Raw genomic sequence first — 18,564 nt, 5'->3', positions numbered from 1 at the left:
TATATAGGTGTACTTTACATTGCTGATAACATGCATCACGAGGGAGAAAATAGCTGACTGAGAAACGGGGGCAGTAAAAGATCTAAAGAAAGGGAGGGCAAGACGTCTCCATAAATGTCCCTTTTAGCTAATTGTCCTACAGACAGACCATGTTTCTAGAAAGGTGGTGCAAGGAAAAAAGGTGGCAGCACTTGACTGACAGGCCATGGTCTCCAGTCTCGTGGCTCTGTATTGGATGACCCAGCCTGATTAAAAATGCAATATACAGGGAAAGGAATAGAAAGGGGAGAGGAAGGGCCAGGGTCAGGCCAGACCGGAGCCTCCAGGACGGGATGATAAAAGGCAGCGGTGGCGCCACTTCATGGTCACTATCTCTACCTGTCCATCTATAGCAGCTACTGGCAGCACTCAGCCAAGTAGAAGATATAACAACGCACAGCACTGCTCACAGAGATAAGGCAGAGAGAGAGGCACAGTATACTCACAACAGATGAGATTCTGTAGCACGATCTGGCTTAATAAAAGCAGACTTGTTGTTGGTGTTTGGGGAATCCTCTCGCAGCGAAGTGGAAACATAGAATCTCTGTTTCCCAAAAAGTGCTCATTTGGGTGAGTGTGGGAATAGGCCCTTTTTCCTTTGCTTTTGGTCTAAGGTGTCGGAGAGGGGTAACAGAATAACTGAAGGAAGGAATGCGAAGTGTTTGCAGCCTCATTAACTACATCCAGTTTTTTGTATTTTTTTGTGGCGTTAGCGGGAGGCTGATATTTATCTAGCTGTGCACAAAATGTTTTCCAACACCTCCCTCCCTCACCGCAAAGCTGCTCTGGTGCAAACAAACCGGTGAATAATTTACCACCTAGATTTCTGGCTGGCTCCTTTGAGCCTGGTGACAGAAATTGAGGCTATGCTTTTTGGCCACGCCCTCCCCTCCCTACCTGTCATATAATGTGCTAATTGTGGAGACTGACTGACTGGCTGGTTTGGCAGTTCTTTTGGGACTTTGAGGCCCATGACAGGCCAGCCACAGTTGCCTCGTCAATAGATCTAATTGCTTCGAGAGAGGGGCCAGAGTGAAGGCTCTGGAGCATCAGGCATTTGGTAAAGAGAAACCGTGGCGCCATGACTGGGTCAGTAATCAAAGGGAGGCAGAGAAAGGATGCAGTAAGTGTAGCGCTGGATGAATGAAGGAACTGTCAGTCAATTGCGCACTGAATGATACATAATGACTAAGCTATCCCACTCTGTCAGTATGCCAGCACCTATCTGCCAGAGCAGTACTCAGAAGAGGAAAGTGAGAAGAAAGACAGGTGGAGAAGTTAGAAGAAGAAGCATAGTGAGTGAAGTGTCTGGCTACAAAAAAATTCAGGGTGGACTACAAAGGCGGGAGAAAAAAAATATAAAAAGACAAAAAATCATCCACAAAAATTAGAACAGAGTAAGGGTTCGAGACAAGGTCCTGTGTCCACCGTGCGGCCAGCTTTCCAGATCTATCAGATTGTTAGCCCCTTATCTTTCCCTGGAGATCAGCCTGTCTGGCCCCTGGCCCCTAGTCCCCAGGAGGTCAGGCTACATCAATACCTAGGCAGCCTTTGTTCTTATTCTGACTCTCTGCTTCACTGCTCTGACTAACAGGCCATTGGCTACTGGCCTTCAGCACAGCAAAGCGCCTCTCTCTTCGCAGTCAATAAAGACTGTGACACAGACAACTCTGTTCCTTGTTGGTGGTTGTGTGGTAGATGATTACGGGTGGAGTGGGAGTCCCTTTATTTGTGTATATATTAGCAAAAGCACCAAAGTAAATAAAAGAGCCGTAATTATAAATTGCAGGTGACAGTTCACCTTACTGACTCAGTCTGCTGATTAATGATCAAGGTGCTTCCTTTGGTTAACAAATATAGATGCTTCATACACTATAGTTCAATTTTAAATATATATCACTCTCCTTGGTAAAGTGAGGCTTTTGATGTTTTCTCAATCATGTGCCAGCAACTCAATTTTAATATCATACACTTTTACAAGAAATATTAATTTTGTTTAATATTTCACAAAGAATTAGTAGTTATAGGTTTGTTTTCTCTCAGCTCTTCATCCATTAAGACGAGATTTGTTTATGAAATGTCCAGCAGACCATTAGCATAGCTAGCAGTTTGCTGTTTGTTGGGTCTAATGTATACTTATGAGGACGTAGTCGGTACTTTCTTTTTTGTCCATCACATACAGATAAGATTATTGCAGTTTTGTAACAGGAAAGGGTTTTACAGACTTGACTTCAAAGATTGTATGGAAAGGAAAGGTTTGCTTGATGAAGGCTCAATAAATTAAAAAAGAAAAAAGTCAAAGAATCCATACCGGGAGTCCGAGAACATATAGTACATTTTCCTAAATTTCCCACTGACCCATCCTTTTCCATTGCTGTGATGGTTGTGGGGTGATGGCACCGTGCCACTTGCTCATTTGCTGATGTGTCTTTAAATCCTTCAACAACAGAACATATTCGCTGTGGATCTAACTATACAATGAGACTCCTTTCTTGAGTGCAATGTGATACGTTTGCACTTAAAAAATTTGCTCTCTGTGAAATTGCATTGACATTCTGTCTCTTAAAAGCCACTAATGACCACTATAGAAGCAGCAGAAGGCCGAGTGGTTGGCTAGCTAGATGCTATGATGAGTAGATACTACAGTAACTGCTAGTGTCAGTCTGGCTCCTGACATACACACTAACAAACACGTGCAAAAGGGTTGTGTCTTTGCCTGACCCATGGGGATGACCACTAGCTCTCCATAATGGAGCCTGGCTGCGACACTGACCATTGAAAACCCCCACACCCACCCACTGGAAACCCGATCCAGCCAGTCCAACAACTGCTTTAGAACATCAATAATTAATTAGGGAACAGCTATTGGCCCCAAGGGTCAGAGAGCAGGGAGAGAGAGAGTGAAGGAGAACAAGAGAGTGAGGGACAGCCAAGTCGGAGAGCGAATGCACCGGGAGGAAATAGGGGAGTTGTGATTTTGTTTAATAAGTAACACAACGCAGGCTTTGTTCAGCTCTCTTCCATTAAAAGGACATGAGAAACCTTCTCTCCCTGTTTCTCCCTCTTACTGTAAGCCTTACACACTTTTCCTCTCCAGGACATCTGTAGGTCATGAAAGGGTCGCTTCTCCCAAATAAGAAGCAAAGCAACAAAAACATATTTGATGTATTCACAAGTACTCAACATGCAGGTATTTTTTGCTTTTATTGGCTTTGCAGACCGTCATTTTACATGTTGTAGTCATTTACAATCACCAGAGGGTAGAGTGAAAAGTATGTGCAGCAGCCTGTCTGTGGGCTGCTCTTGCTTGGGCCATTTTGGGTCCTTCAACCAATGGCAGAAGACTAAAGTTATAACATACAAAGAAGTGAAATCAACTATTAAAAACAATAAAAAGTGTCATCACTGCCAAGCTATGTGCTGTTTTTTTGAGTATGCATGCTTAGGTTGCATACCCAAAATTCCTCACACTGTTTAGTACATATGTACATATGCCAGGCCACTGTGATGCTATTAATCTTGTTTTATAAATACGAAGAAATGGTTACATTGTTAAAAAATGACAATGGTACTTGTCTGTATTTTTGTGGGTAACACGCAGGCATGCATGATCCACAACATATCATATATATCACACTTTCTTCCCCTGTAAGGACCTTTAGCACATTTCAGCTCATCTCTGTTGCTTTTTATTGACTAGACACAAAACTGAGATCTGAACTCTCCTGCTACAAACACCAGCCTGAGCTTGTCTTAGCTACAGTGGGGAAGAGAAAATAGACACTGTATCCATGACGTGCAATAGTGACCTACGGCAGTTGCTTGGAGAGATGTTTTGTATTTAATAAAAATTGAGTCAAAGCTTTCCTTTAAATCACACTGTACAGTTGCATGGAGTATCTTACTAGCACCACCATAACACAAAGAACCAGTTAATAAAATCACAGTTACATCGTTGCTTTTTTAATTATTATTATTACTCAGAAAATGTTGATTCACTGTCTAATGATTGTATCCACTTAAGTCAGTTAAATCTAATATGCTTATAGATATAAGGACATAATTCTGTCAGTTGACAAAAGGGGAATAAATATTTCAGAGCACCAGAATAGTTCAAGCTGTCCTGGAAAAAGTAGCCTCTGTTTGTCAAATAGGAAATAAGGAGAAGCTTTTGGTATTAAAAAGTCTCATATTTCTGTTTGGCCACTTGTTAAGAGGCAAACACTCTTATTTTTTCAAGACCACAGGAAGCCTTCAGTGTGTTGAATTTGTTATGCCACAATGTTTTTTACGACTTCCCCGGGCACTTTTACTCATTTCTCCTTTTAGTTGTACTGATATGATTTGGAGTTGCAGATGACACTCAGTCATCAGATCAGTTTGGGTTTTTGTTTCAGAACCAAGTTTAAGAAACATGTGACGGCATAGTTCTGTGTGAGTGTGTTGGGGTGAGGTGTGGGTGAGGGATGATGTGGCATTTTGCTAAACAGGCGTCAAAGACCAAACTGCCTCCATCGAGGATGTCCGAACACCTGGAGCGTGTATGGGGATATAGTTAGAAGTGCCTCCTGTGCTCCAGATGTTGACTTGACGAGTGTATTAGCCATGCTTGTGTTAAAGAAACTCCATCCCTGGGGTGGGAGACGGAGAAAGACTGATTCTGCGCATCAGGGCTCGTTCTCTCCATCCCTGCTTACTCAAGCCTTCTGGAGCGCCATCTGTCCCTGAGTCTCTCTGTAACACACAGACATTCACTGTACTCTTGCTTTTTTACTAACGCTTGCATGCACCGACATACACATGAGAACATGGGATTGAGATTTTTGATGTTGTCCCAAAACACTAGCTTTCATCCAGCGAGTCATTAACTGTAAATTTATTGTATCTTAGCTTAAACTAACGTCACTCAGCCCATGTGTATGGTATACAATGTATATGCTCATACACAAAGGCCTAATCACACATTTAGGCTGTAATAACACACTTTGGTAAACCGCTTTTAAGGTCTAATTAGTTTTACATGCTAATTTGTGTAAATTCTAATTAGTAATATGAGATTCATTGCCCTGCTTTGCCTTTCTGATATCCTTTTCCAATAGCTGTAAATGTATTTAGAGGGATGGAACTTGACTTTTACACTTAATCTTTTGGCTTGAGAACTGTGACGGTACTAGGCGTTGGCTATCGTCAGCTTTCAAGTATATCATTCTTGTGTATTCTTTTTTCCCCAGCTGTACCCCCAGGAAGCCCCGGCCCAATCACACGTCACGAGTCATCCGACAGTCTGGCATCAGACCACAGTGGCCAGGAGGATGAGGAGTGGCTCTCTCAGGTAAAGCTTCTGTTTGACATGACATGACGGTGACTTAAGAAGAAAATGTTTCATATTTTGATTTTATTTCTTCTAAATTAAAAATACAATGAACAAATACCAATTCAGAGCGCTGATAAATCAGTTAATGACTCTTCATTGCAAACATCATATTAAAGTTAGACCTGCTCCTGAACTTGATCCTGGATTACAAAAAATAAGTTTGCACTTTTTAGTGTAATCTGTGGGTCAAGTAACTGTGTGTAATTTAAAAGAAGACAGCTCACAGTGGGACTCTTGTGCCATAATATGGCATAGGCTTGTTTTTAGCTTAAGCAGGAAAGGTTTTATCTATCCGCTGAACCTCCACCTGATGCTCCAGTGTTTACTCACTGATATCAGCGAGTAAACACTGGAGCATCAGTCAAATCTGAATAGTTAGAGAGATTAAAAAAGTTCAAAGGAAGATAATAACTTGACATTCATCAGGTTAATAGAAATTTTGTTGCAAATGCATAAACTAGTGGGGTTAGCAACTCTTTTGCACTGTCTCTTTGCTATAATTATACAGTCGTCTGAAGTTGTCTCCTTCGTTTATTGTTTACAAAAAAGGTTTTTGTTAACATACAGATCATGAAATTATTTTCCTATCCAAACCTACCTGGCCTTGTGTGAAAAAGTAATCCCCTACCCTAATAAATTTACTATGATTAACCAAATTTTTTGAAAAAAGCTGAGTTTGATTTCCTGGCACACCGAACATAGTGAACCAGGCTAAAAGCTCAAATGCAACACACCATGCCATGAGCTAAAGACGCCCAAGAACAGATAAGAAACTCACTCAAATCTCTTAGTCTAGTAAAGGTTACAAAAACTATTCTAAGACTTTAGAACTACAGTGAACAAGACTGTCAGTCATTTCTCCACAAATTGAGAAAATTGTGACCAGCGTTAACCTTCCCAGGGGTTGCTGATCTACCCAGCTTACTCGAAGAGATCACAAAATTACCAAAAAAAGCATCTAAAGAACTGCAGGCCTCGCTTTCCTCAGTTAAGGTCAAACGTCATGATTCAGCAGTAAGAAAGGGGCTGTGCAAAAATGACATCCACAGGAGTTCCCATGGAAAACCACTGCTGACCAAAAAAGCCTCCCTCACGTTTGCCAGAAACATCTTTATGACCCCCAAGACTTTGGGAAATGCTCAGTTTTTGCAAGGTTTGAGTCTCGTTACATCTGGCATAAAACCAACACAGCATTTTGGAAAATGAATGAATGTCATACCAACAGTGAAATATGATGGTAATAATGTGACGTTCTGGGACTGCTTTGCTGCTTCGGGACCTGAATGACTTGTCGTAATCGGTGGAATGATAAATTCTGCTCTCTAACAGAAAATCTTGAATTAAAATGTCCAGCCATCCGTTCTTCAGCTGAAGCTGACGCGAACTTGGGTTATGGAGCAAGGCAATGATCTGAAACACCAGCAAGTCAATTTCAGAATAGACAAAAAATCAAATTAAACCAAATGAAATGCTTTGGAGAGGCCTGTTCAAAGTTTGGACATGAGTCTAATTGAGATAACTTGGCATGACCAAAATAGGCTGGTCATGCTCAGAAAATCCCCCGAGTTCCTCCACAGTGAAACCCTCATTGCCAGTTATCTCAAATGCTTGATTGCAGTTCTTGCTGCTGCCACCAGTTCACCAGGGCCAGGTAGATTTGGATAGCTTTTTCCCCTTAATGATGGAAAGAAGGTAAATTATAATTTAAAAATGTAAATTATTTTAGTTGGAAAATTCTTCCCAACCCATGTTTTGACATAACTGTGTGATTGTGTTGTAAAAACAAATTATTTTGTATTTTTACCTGATAAAAACACAATTCAAATCTGTACTGAAATAACCTGGGTGAGTGCGCGACACACTCACCCAGGTCTTCTCAGCTTGGTTAACACAAGTAGCACTTATCGCTAGTGTCGGCAGGTAGCCCACTACATTTTCATCATCAATAATTCCACTGCATACATAATTGATTGGGTAAAATGTACTTCGCTTAGCTAGCAGAGGCCCTGGTTCAAATCTGCCATGATAGTTTGCCAGGAGCAAAACTATCCCTCGCACTAACCTGTATTTTGGGTGACTTCCTGTCAGAGCAGTGATAAAAATGTATGTGTCAGTGGTTGAAGATTTAACTCTACAGCTCTTCCAGCATTAAAATTAAATGATTTGGACAAAGAATTTGGGATATTATACCATAACTGATATATGGGTATACTGGTTAGTTTCCTCTTTGCTTCGGTTTCTCTAGAATATGAAGAAAAGCGTAGATACCAAGCATAATAGCTTTGTGGATTGAGAAGAGCTAAATACATATAGGCTATATTGAATTAGAGGCTAACTACTGCCTCGTGGATTTCATTATATCATATCAGTGGCCCTCATTAGATTTTCAGTGGGCATTTTGGCATTAGATTGGGATTTAGAATTGATCGGCCATCCCCTAATGAAATGTGAGGTTTGTGACCCTCCATGTCAGTGCTTCAGCTCACTGCAGTGCTGTGCCATTTGGTGCCTGTCAGTGTCAGTTGCCCTTCAGCTGACTGAGTAGACAACACAAACTCCTGTCCTTATACAGTCCACCTCGGTTCATCTCTTAATTGTCTCCTAATACGTAAATGGATTAGAGGACAGTTAATTTGCAAGAGATGTGTTGCCTTTAAGTATTAGATAACAGGAACATTTAAAAAATGCACAAGCACAACCCCTTAAATGCTTTTGGTAAATACTTCACTAAATGAAAACAACTGACAAGCAAATTAGCTTAGCCAATATTTGTGCAGCTTCTTAACCTCAGACAGTCATTTATAAGATGCCAGTCAAAATAGCCAAACTTGCACAGGATGTTCGTCTTTTTTTCTTACTTTCTAAAGATAGTACTGATGCTATAAGAGTAAAAATATTCAGCCTATAAAGAAGGAGAAAATGCGAAGGTTGAGAGAAAAAAAAATGTTTTGCACAGACAGAGGCAGCTAGCTTGATCTCATTTGGTGTCGAGGCTACAGCAGCATGGGCAAATCTGTGGCAACATGTCAACTAGCTCTGTCCAACAAGTCTGCAAGGGGATGTGCATTTGGGGTTGATACTGGACTGTAACATCTGGACCTACCGTGCCATTGCAAAGAGAGCACGCTGGCAGCTGTCTCGGCTCTGCAGCTGGGCGTGACATTGATGGTGTTAACTGGAAAAGCATACACACATGCAAAGTGACAATCCTCCCTCCTTCTGTGGCCTAATTTGCACAGCTGTGATGAACCTCACATATCTAATGTCTGTGTAAACAGACACAGCAAAGTTGAGATTGTTTAAGATGTTAGCACATGGAAGCCATAGTGGAAGAAAATACTCAGCTGAGCTGAGAGACAGATGTGTATGAAGTAAAGATAATGACATCCGAATAGCGAGACACCAAGAGGCGTGCTAATTGCTGCAGGGATTCAAAGTAGAGACGGCTTGGGAGAGCAGTGAAAAGCAGGAGTGCGAGGCAGGAGACGGCTGTTCAATAAAGGCAAAGAGGAGATGGAGAATAGACGAGGCAGTAATAGTCTGATGTTTATGAGTGAGCCACTCCATAACCTTCTCCTATCCTACTTTTAGCCAGCATTAGTGCCACTCAGCTCAGGCGCCCATGGACCGCCTGCCATAGCAGTGCCATCTTATTGTCCCTGTAGGCCTCACCTCAGCTTTGCTGCCACGCCGTTGCTAGTGTCACACTTCTATTAACCCTCTGGGAAGGCTTCCCATCAGGCTGCTAGCACTTCCAACACACACAAGACATTGATGAGTTCTGACATCATCGTCAGACTTTTAGTGGTACACAAGTACAGCAAGCTTTTAGTTTGATGCCATGTAACTGAGTTCATCTGAGTACTGCATGGGATTTTTCAGCGTTGGCACATAGATGCCAGAGCCACCCTGTGAAATCCAGCCTGAAGCACGTTAGACAAATGAATGCATCTTCCTAAGAATCTAAATAAAACTGAATTGAATGAACCTTATTTAGTTTAAACCTCTGATTTCAGGTGGAGATTGTGACTCATACAGGCCCCCATCGGCGCCTGTGGATGGGCCCCCAGTTTCAGTTTAAGACAATTCATCCTTCAGGCCAGACCACAGTCATCTCCTCTTCATCCTCGGTGCTTCAGTCCCAGGGCCCCAGCGATGTTCAGCAGCCCCTTCTGGACTTTGACACAGACGACCTGGACCTCCACAGCCTCAGGTACTTTAAATTTGTTCTCATAGAAATACACACCAGCCTAAACGCAAAGACGATCTACACGTGGAGCTGGTCATTAATCAGAAATTATCCTAATATTCTAATAATCATGGATAGAGTCCACATCAATGAAGCCTGTAGTGTCAGCAGCTTTATACTTAATCACTGAAACAACAGACCAGATCCAGTTAAATAAGCATCTGGATCCCAGTGGATGTGTGTTCTTTATGTGTGCGCGTGTGTGAGTGTATGTATTAACGGATGCATAACAAACATTTTTAGGATCCAGCCAGTACGTTCAGAGCCTGTCAGCATGCCCGGCTCATCGCGGTTGGTGGCTGATCGTCGTGGCCAGTCCAACATCATGGATGCAGGATCAGGTAAGAAACTTTAAACATCCCCTCTTCTGTTTTGCGGTACACCTTTGCTTCTTCTCTTTCATTGTTTTACTGCAGATACTTTGCTGAGGTGTGAAGTTGTTAAATGCGTTGTATCTTGTTCCCATCAGTTATATCAGCTGAGGCTGTTACATTGTTTCCGCTCTGTCTTCTGTACTTCACACATTCATGCAGATGTTAAAACCTATCAAATCGACAGTTATGTCTAATAATGAAAAATGACACAGAAAAAGTGTATGTTTATACACTTGATACAAAAGCTTTTGTTGGTGATGTCCAATATGAAAAAACTAGTTGCTCAGGTTCGTCTTCCACACAAAAAGTCTTCGTGGGTCCTCCCCATAAACTCTGAGCTTTAGTAGTTCATTCCATAGAGTTTCAATTAGCAATAACAGCTGTACTGAGTCTCCTCGACGTTTCCTCGTCATCATCCTGGTGGATGGCAGCAGGTTTTTTTGTGTTTTGGGGGTGATATGCGCAGCGCCTTTTGACCTTGTATTTCACAGCCGTGTCTAAATGTTGGTCAGCAACCTTTAAACCTGCTTTCAGCATGCTTTTTCTTAACCCACCGAGTGTGGTGAGTGTTCATAAAGGCCATGGTGGTTGAGTGCATTATTTATTTATTTTTTTAATCACTTGTACCTCCTGATTCCAGGTCTTTCTGTTGCTCTCCAGAAGTGATCCTTGCTTCTTGGACAACTCTTCTGATAATTGTTTTCCTTCCTGTTTGAAATGAGCACCAGTTTAAGGTGAAAGGGATTTCCATTTCTGGATTATAGCCCCACTGACACCTTAGGCTACGTTCACACTGCAGGCGAAAGCGCATCAAATCCGATTTTTTTGACCCTATGCGACCCATATCCGATCATGGTCTGACAGTGTGAACGGCACAAATCCGATATTTTCAAATCCGACCTGGTGCTGAATCCGATACATATCTGATGTTTCAGAAAGCGACTGCTGTTTGATGGTCATGTCGCATTAAATCCGTCTTTTATGTCACTGACACAAGACAGACGCCAATTATCTGCTCCGGAGAAGACATTGTGAACGCTTCCTGGCCATCCCGTGTAGATGTCAGTGAAACTGTTGGGAAGACAATGTTGGAGAAACGTGAACATTTTTTTGTACTGTATAATCTGCAGATTCTGGCAGAAATCTGCAGCTAGAAGCACTGCTCCTCTCTAAAACAGCAATAAGGATCATTATTAGGTTATTTACATTATTATGTAAATAACAAAATAACTTAAAGCAAAAATTGGGAAACGTAAAGTCCGAAGTCTTTAGATTAAGGCCATCAGTCAAACAATACTGTTGCTCTGGGTCTAAACAGAGCGCGTTGTGTGTGACGTCTTCTTTTGTGCATGCGCCGCTTTGAGCGTTCACACTAGAGCGCGTTTGCTGTCGCATTTTATTTGTAGTGTGAACGAGCAGACAAAAACATCGGATTTGATCAAAAAATCGGAATTGAGCTTTAAGACCTGCAGAGTGAACGTAGCCTTAGAAATTCTTCTACAACTATCAGTATGTTTTGCAACAACTTAGAGCTCACTGGTTTTATCATGAGATGTTTCTTTTGTGACGTCTTGGCAATGAGACGCATTTTTATAGGCCATAGAAATTGAAAATGTAAAAATTCATTAGAATTTAAAAAACACTTTATTCACTTACTTCTTTCTCTTTAATTTATTTACACATTTAAGCAGTTAGGTTTATGGTATAAACTAGACGAACACAAAAAACACAAAAAATGTCTATAAGTGGGCTAAAGTGCTGTAACATTCCTGGTTGCAATTATAAAGTAAGTGTCCCAAAATAACTGTGCTTTTTTGAAGAGGTGCATACTAATAGAAGTAACAGGTAATCATTTCTTTGCTTCAAGGTTTATGACAAACACGTTTCCAAGGTGTAACACGAAAGGATATAAATCATTTTAAAAAACACCATCCACTCATGCCCCTCTCCACTCATCCTTGTCAGGGGCGTGGGGCTGGAGCCTATCCCAGGGTACACCCTGGACGGGTCACCAGTCTGATGCACAGACACGCATTCACACCTACGGGCAGTTTCGAGCTGCCAATTAGCCTAACCCAGCTAACTGCACGATAGTCATGTTTATGACCATATCTGCAAAGAGATTCGCTCTGTTATTGAATAACAGCTGAACAATCCCATCCAGGTGGATTAGGAGTGCAAAGCCTTTTACACTCTTAATCTGCACTTCTGCTACATCCCACCATACACAGCTATAGATGTTCTCTGGCATTGCTGTTGTATTCCAGTGTATTTATATGCACTGTGTGACAGTGTGTCTGAATAGGCTTGCAAAGTCTATTAGCTATTTGACAGGATTGATTTGACTCCAAGTGATCTTTAATAGCATGGCTGCTTTAATCTGGTTATGATGTTTGATAATCCAATCCCACTCAGAGGATTTCCTGTAAAATATGTCTTTTACTCTCAACACAGGCATTGCGAAAGTGTGTTTGTGAGCCTGGTCCTACTGCCAGTGGGTTCAAGGAATCATCCTTTATTGCGTGACATTATATCCTGTTGTTCTGCGTTTGATAAAGGAGATAGAGAATTGTCTGTGGCATCTGTGGCATTATCTGCTGCGTCTTGTGACAGAGTTTCATTCATCTGATCTGCCCTCACACTGACACACAGCCACCGCTCGCTCAGTCAGGCGTCAAGAAATATTTGCGACGGGTGTCACAAGAAGGTGTGTCACAAATAGTTTTACACATCTGATTGCACGTCTTTTGTCATCCAGCCTTTGCTTTTCAACAGAGGTGCTTTATGAACCGATTCACGTAGATGCGGTTTGACCATTATTTATTTACCGTGTTTGTCTTTGCTATTTAACATGACCACTTTCTGCCATTCACCCATAACCTGTATTTACATTATTTAAATACATGTTACAAAACAAATCCCACACATTCGGCTGTAATATCGTGTTTTAAAGAAAAGAAAAACAGAAGGTACCCGACTATTTTGTTAACATGTAGATTTGATAGAATTAAATTCCACTTCACAGATTATGAAGAACAAATCTTTTTTTCAGTAATGTAATTATTAATGGTTAAAGCTGTTTCACAATGATTAATTGTACATTTATAATAAATTAAACAATATAATGAAATCCAAAGATTACGCTGAAATGTTTAAAGAGGAGGCAAATTAAGTTTGACATACACAAATATATTAGTCTGTGTTTATAGTACCCACACTGATTTATCGTCTGTCTTCACTGCTTGGAATTTTGGTATTTATTTAATTATTTAATAATGAAATAAATTCTAAACCTTGTGATTTATAATACTGAAACACATTACAGATGTCTTTCTTATTGAGTCTTTGTGGTTCTTGAAGCTCATTCACGCAGGCTCTATGATAAACTGTTGAGGTAAATGTTCATTTACATCCTCTGATGTGCTTATTTGTTTACATATTTGCAGTTTTTGTGGTGATAAAACAAAAGCATTGGATAACCTTTCAGTTTCATTGGTGAGGCAGCTCTGCTGTGATCTTCAGAGCGTTACGTGTCTTTCACTTTGACAGAGGGACGTCACCAGAACCGTTCGATGCAAAAATTCTGAAGATGCCGCGTATGCACCGAGGACTTAAAGCAGTTATTAAGGGATGATATTGATTCGTAAAAGGGAATATGCAGGCAGTGTGTAGGGTGATTTTGAATGTGGGGAATGTGAAATTCTACCTGTACTGACAACGACATTTCTGATATGGTGACATCTCTGCTTCCACCTCTGCTCATCTTCTTCCTTCAGCCATCTCCAGCCAGCGTCCTCTGTGTTTTCTGTGTTCTCTCACTGCTTCAGAGCAGAGAGAGACAGGACAGAGCCAGGCCGAGGGATGGAGGTGATGCTTATCAGTGTCTGTGTGTGTGGGTTTGGGGTTGTGTCCTGCCACTGCCATGGCGCCGCCATTATCACAGACGCACATCACTTTAGTCTCACCCTCTGCAAAACTTGAATGCGTGTGGCAGAACTTTGGTTGAAGGTGCAGACAGTTTATCTAAGTGACTTCAGATCATTTTAAAAGTGAGTATTTGCAACCGTGGTTACAAGAATACAGAGAAAGCTGATGAAAACTGCTACAATTCAGTTTTAACTTGAACATTAGCAACATTTATCGACTTTAAGATGAAGACAAATAATGTGCCAGTGTGCAGTTTGTTAAGACCAGTCATGTCATCAACGTGACTGCAGTTGGCTGAGCCAGCCCCCGTAGACTCCCGTGCTGAAATCCCAAACTTTAGAGCAGAAATAAATATATTTTCCAAAATCTGCATTAAGGCTGATGGTGATGTATAGTTCAGAGCATGGCCACTGTGAAAAACACGTGGGTAGTGTTTCTTCTTGATGTACTGAAATACAAACCAGGTAGTCAGCTGTTTTACCAGGTATACCCTGTCAGCCAACTATAGGAGCATCTGGTTTAATGAAAACAATAATCTGACAGCAACATAGTTTACATAATAGATTTGGGCTGGAACCCAGCCACTTGTTGCTGTTGGTTTACAGTTCCATCAGGTGTGTTATAGGAGCTGCGGTCAGCATGCATTCATCTTTATTCTGACACAAATATTAATGATGTCTATCTTTGGTTAGTGTATTGGTTCTGTCCACTTAGTTATGTCTGTTTAAACTGGTGCTGTAACATCATACAGTTACTCTGGATTCTAAAATGTGTTCTGATACTTGCTAACAATAATCTTTAAATCTTATCAGACTTTAAAAAATATTTCTTTATTTAATACGAGGGCTGCACGATTTTGCATAAAATGAGAATCACGATTTTTTTGCTTAGAATTGAGATCACGATTCTCTCATGATTCTCTTTTCCAGTATAAATATTTATTGCACTTATTAACTGCACATCAACTTCGTAACAGTTGAGACTGAACATAAAAACAATAAATAAACATAAAAACAACAAATGTCTCACATTTTGTCGTTGTACTGCTTGAAATTCCGTCTCCACCGCTGCTCGACGCTGCGTGTATAGAGCAGGTAGTGCAACAACAGAAAAATAGTTGCGGGACGGCACTGTGTAGCGTTTGTCTAGGGTGTTGATCGTTTTCCTAAATCCCTCGTTTTGCAGTGTTGATGGGAGCCGTATCTTTGGTCAGGTGATAAGTGATAGCCTCCGTGATTTCTTTGTGCCTGCGGGAGTTCGACGGGTATAGGGAAGCGCTGTATAAGGTTCCCGTTATTGATGTTTGGGTGGTTGACCGGGACGGATTTTCTCCTGTCACTTTCTCGTCATCCCTGACGTGCTCTCCGTTGTTTTCTCCTGCTAATTTTAGCATCACACGGCACAGCTTCTGTATCACGTGGTATAAGGCTCCGCCCTCGTCATTTGTTGAGCAGGACGAGTGAGCGCTTGTTTTCATGCAGATTGCGTCCCGGATCAAAATGCGGTACAATCGTCGTCGTTTTTTTTTTTTTTTTTTTTTTTAATTGTTGTCATTTGGAAATGAGATCGCACATAAGTATGAATCGAGATCGCGATTTTCTAACGATTAATCGTGCAGCCCTATTTAATACTAATGTTTTTGCTAATGCGCTGCTGTTCTGTGTCACATGTGAGATATGCAGGACACGTGTGCTTGTGTGCCGTCATATCAGTTGTCATCACATCAGAAACAAACCTTAAAGTGTGTCAGTCTTGTTGTTCAGTTTCATATACAGCAGAGCTTTGTTTCTGGAGTGCGTGTTTATTACATGTGAACTTACCTTCACGTGTAATATATGACATGCAAAAGCATGTTAATTGACACGTTTGTAGCCTAGGAAATAGTGTGAAACCGATGTATGTGCCATACATTGCCATTCTTTTGAGTAATATTTGCCACACTGGCAGGAATTCTGTCATGTTTTCGAGCCATTTCTGTGAAACTGCAACAGTGTCTGTGAGAGTCCTCAGGCCCAGCAAGACCATAAAGCTGCAGCTCTTCCTACAGTGACTCACTTACAGTCAGTCAGTCTCCCCAGTGTCTGCTCGCATCTTATCTCAGCCCATACACTCTGCTTATCTCTGTCTTCCCTGAGGTGATGGGACGCCGTCTGCATGGGACACGCTCACGCACACACACAGAGAAAGTGATGTACAGTGTGACTTCTTGATCCAGCATGTCTCTCTTAAGGAGGGGACACGGGAGCACGACAGCAACGCTGCTGTCTCACTTTCCACCAGCTGCAAAACACAGGAGCAACGTGTAGCTGGTATCAATGCGCCCTATCTGCACCCCAAGCCTTGCTGGGGGGATATGTGTGTTTAAAGCCAGCCTCAATCCCAGCTAGACTACACAGTGGCGTTTTGTGGCCCAGGAGGTCATATCTAAAAAGAAAGAAAAGGAGACAGACCAGAAAAACAGATAACACCGCAAGACTGAAAGAGTCTGTTTAATCTTTACCTGTGTGTGCGCGCATGTTCATGCACTGATAAATCTCCCAGTTCCCGTCCACACGACTGTAGTTGTGTTTTGACTCTGTAAAGAAAGCCACCCTGCTCCACAACAGGAAACAACAACAACAAAAGGCCCGTCTGTGGCATCAGCCATTTTGTTGTTTTTGTTCGTCATCTTTGTCGCCGCGCCTCTGCCTCACTGTTTTTCATCTGCGTGTGTGCGCGTCTGTGTGTATTATCTGTGGTGGTGAATCAGTGATAGTGTGTTAGCTGGCGGCAGAGCTAAACAGGCAGGACATGATGAAGCTGCCTTATCAGAGAAAGCTGAATACACTTCAGAGCACTGCTGGACTTTGGCACTGGGTTTGCTGTATGTTTGTGATACACTTAGGTCAGATTCTCAGACCAGTGTGGAATACTAAAATGCTCAAATAGACGATGCATTCTTGGTCACAGTTTCAAGCTTTACAGTAATTTCCAAAGCTACACTCTAAATTTCTTCAGAGTGTGTCTTGCATATATAGACATGTATACTGAAAGTTCATCCTTGTTGTAATTTAACTAGTGTGGTAGTCCACCAATCAAATCAATCAGTGAGGGGTCAGCGTTAGACACACCCACCCCAGGTTTTCACAGCTAAGCTACCACTGCTGTGTGTGTGTGTGTGTGTGTGTGTGTGTGCTGTTCCTTTCCTCTACATTACCTGTCTATTTATTATTTTATACAAACTTCAAATTCTCTACCAAAGGAACAAATATGATTGTATGGAAACACATTTCCCTTTGTACAGTAAGTTCATTACTAACACAAAAAGAAAAAAAACATCAATGAGATTAAACTCTTCATTCAGATCTGTATTGCCTCCAACAGTAGAATTGCTTTTGGTACTCATGAGTCTTTTTTTTTAATTCTCCAACTATGTAGAACCTGAACACACTCTGATTCCCACCTCTGAGCACCACCTCCCTAAATCTGGATCCTAGGTCTAGTTCCTGTCATTGTCTTTTCTTAGATCTAAGGACTCAATGCTGTGAGAGCGAGGGTCACTTCTATAGCTGCTTGAAATCTGTGGTCATTTCTGGCCATAAATGTTCCTGTCATTACCTCCTGTGTTGTTGAGATGATTGTTCCAAAACTGACTCAGTCCCCATAGTCTCCTACGTTAAAAAGCCCCAGTTTTAAAGAATTGTTTTCAGCCTGTATGAAACAGTTAGAGCGGGTCCCGTAAGATATTTTTATTTGTCAATTATTAACATTCAGTATGTGGGAGCTGAATTTTAAGCTTTGCTGAGAATCCATGCAGGCGGGGGTGGAACCACATGCAAAGACCGACTGGGATCATACCATTATATTAAAAAAGGAAGGGGGGCAGACGTTCCAAAGACAGCAAGCGTAGCGGCACAGCCCAGGTACACGGAGAGACAGAGCTGCATTTCAATGATAGTAGAGACTCCCGCTTTTATATTTTTAAAAGGTTTTCAAAAGGTTTCAAACTCATCCAGGCCTTAAACCTCAGAGTTGTAGTAAATGCATTATATAAGTGTTAGAGCTTTTCCTACTGATAAAAACCTCCCTCACAGCTGTTCATACGACACAAAGTAATTAAGCAATTATCCATTAACTTGTTGAAGAGGGAGAACATCTGGTTTAATGTACCCCTGACACCTCTGAGTTTGAGCCTCTGCAGCCATACTTTGCTTTGATATCATCTCTTTGTATAACATGTCCATTTGGTTCCTATAGATGCTTAATGCCACCTTCTCATCCAAATGTTGATGCTTTTAGCCTCTTTGGCCGTTTCAGTCAACACTGAAAACAGGAGCTAGTAGGTGTTGTGACACATGACATCATTGTCTGCGTCCATGTTTTTTACAAAGGATATTACTCAAATGGTCTTCGAGTGCTGTTCTTGGCTGGGGTCTACCCATGTGCCATGGCACGAGATGGGCTACACCCTGGATAGGTCTCCGTTCAATCACATGGCCAACACAGAGAAAGAGAGACATTTTAGACAATTTAGAGTCATTAATTCATCAAACAAGCATGCGTCTGAATGGAAGTGAAGCCAGAATATAATATAGAAAGGCCCAAGCCAGTGGATGGAGCCG

The 18,564-nt window shown here is 41.5% G+C and overlaps 1 protein-coding gene across 5 annotated transcripts in view; it reads left to right on the top strand.

Moving 5' to 3' along the window:
* The window catches only part of bcas3 (BCAS3 microtubule associated cell migration factor), a 314,119-nt gene that overhangs the window by 99,797 nt on the left and 195,758 nt on the right, over window positions 1-18,564 (top strand). For all 5 annotated transcript variants that reach the window (XM_085244777.1, XM_085244781.1, XM_085244779.1 and 2 more), the window contains 3 exons: window positions 5,271-5,371; window positions 9,430-9,626; window positions 9,906-10,003. In XM_085244777.1, coding sequence (XP_085100903.1) covers window positions 5,271-5,371; window positions 9,430-9,626; window positions 9,906-10,003 — 396 coding nt within the window. The remainder of the gene's footprint in view (window positions 1-5,270; window positions 5,372-9,429; window positions 9,627-9,905; window positions 10,004-18,564) is intronic.

This window comes from Mchenga conophoros, linkage group LG14 (assembly GCF_057382185.1).
Source record: "Mchenga conophoros isolate Kocher_MC1m ecotype Shallow Benthic linkage group LG14, M_conophoros_male_GT1.1, whole genome shotgun sequence".
Taxonomy (NCBI): domain Eukaryota; kingdom Metazoa; phylum Chordata; class Actinopteri; order Cichliformes; family Cichlidae; genus Mchenga; species Mchenga conophoros.
This window is presented reverse-complemented; position numbering and strand designations above follow the sequence as displayed.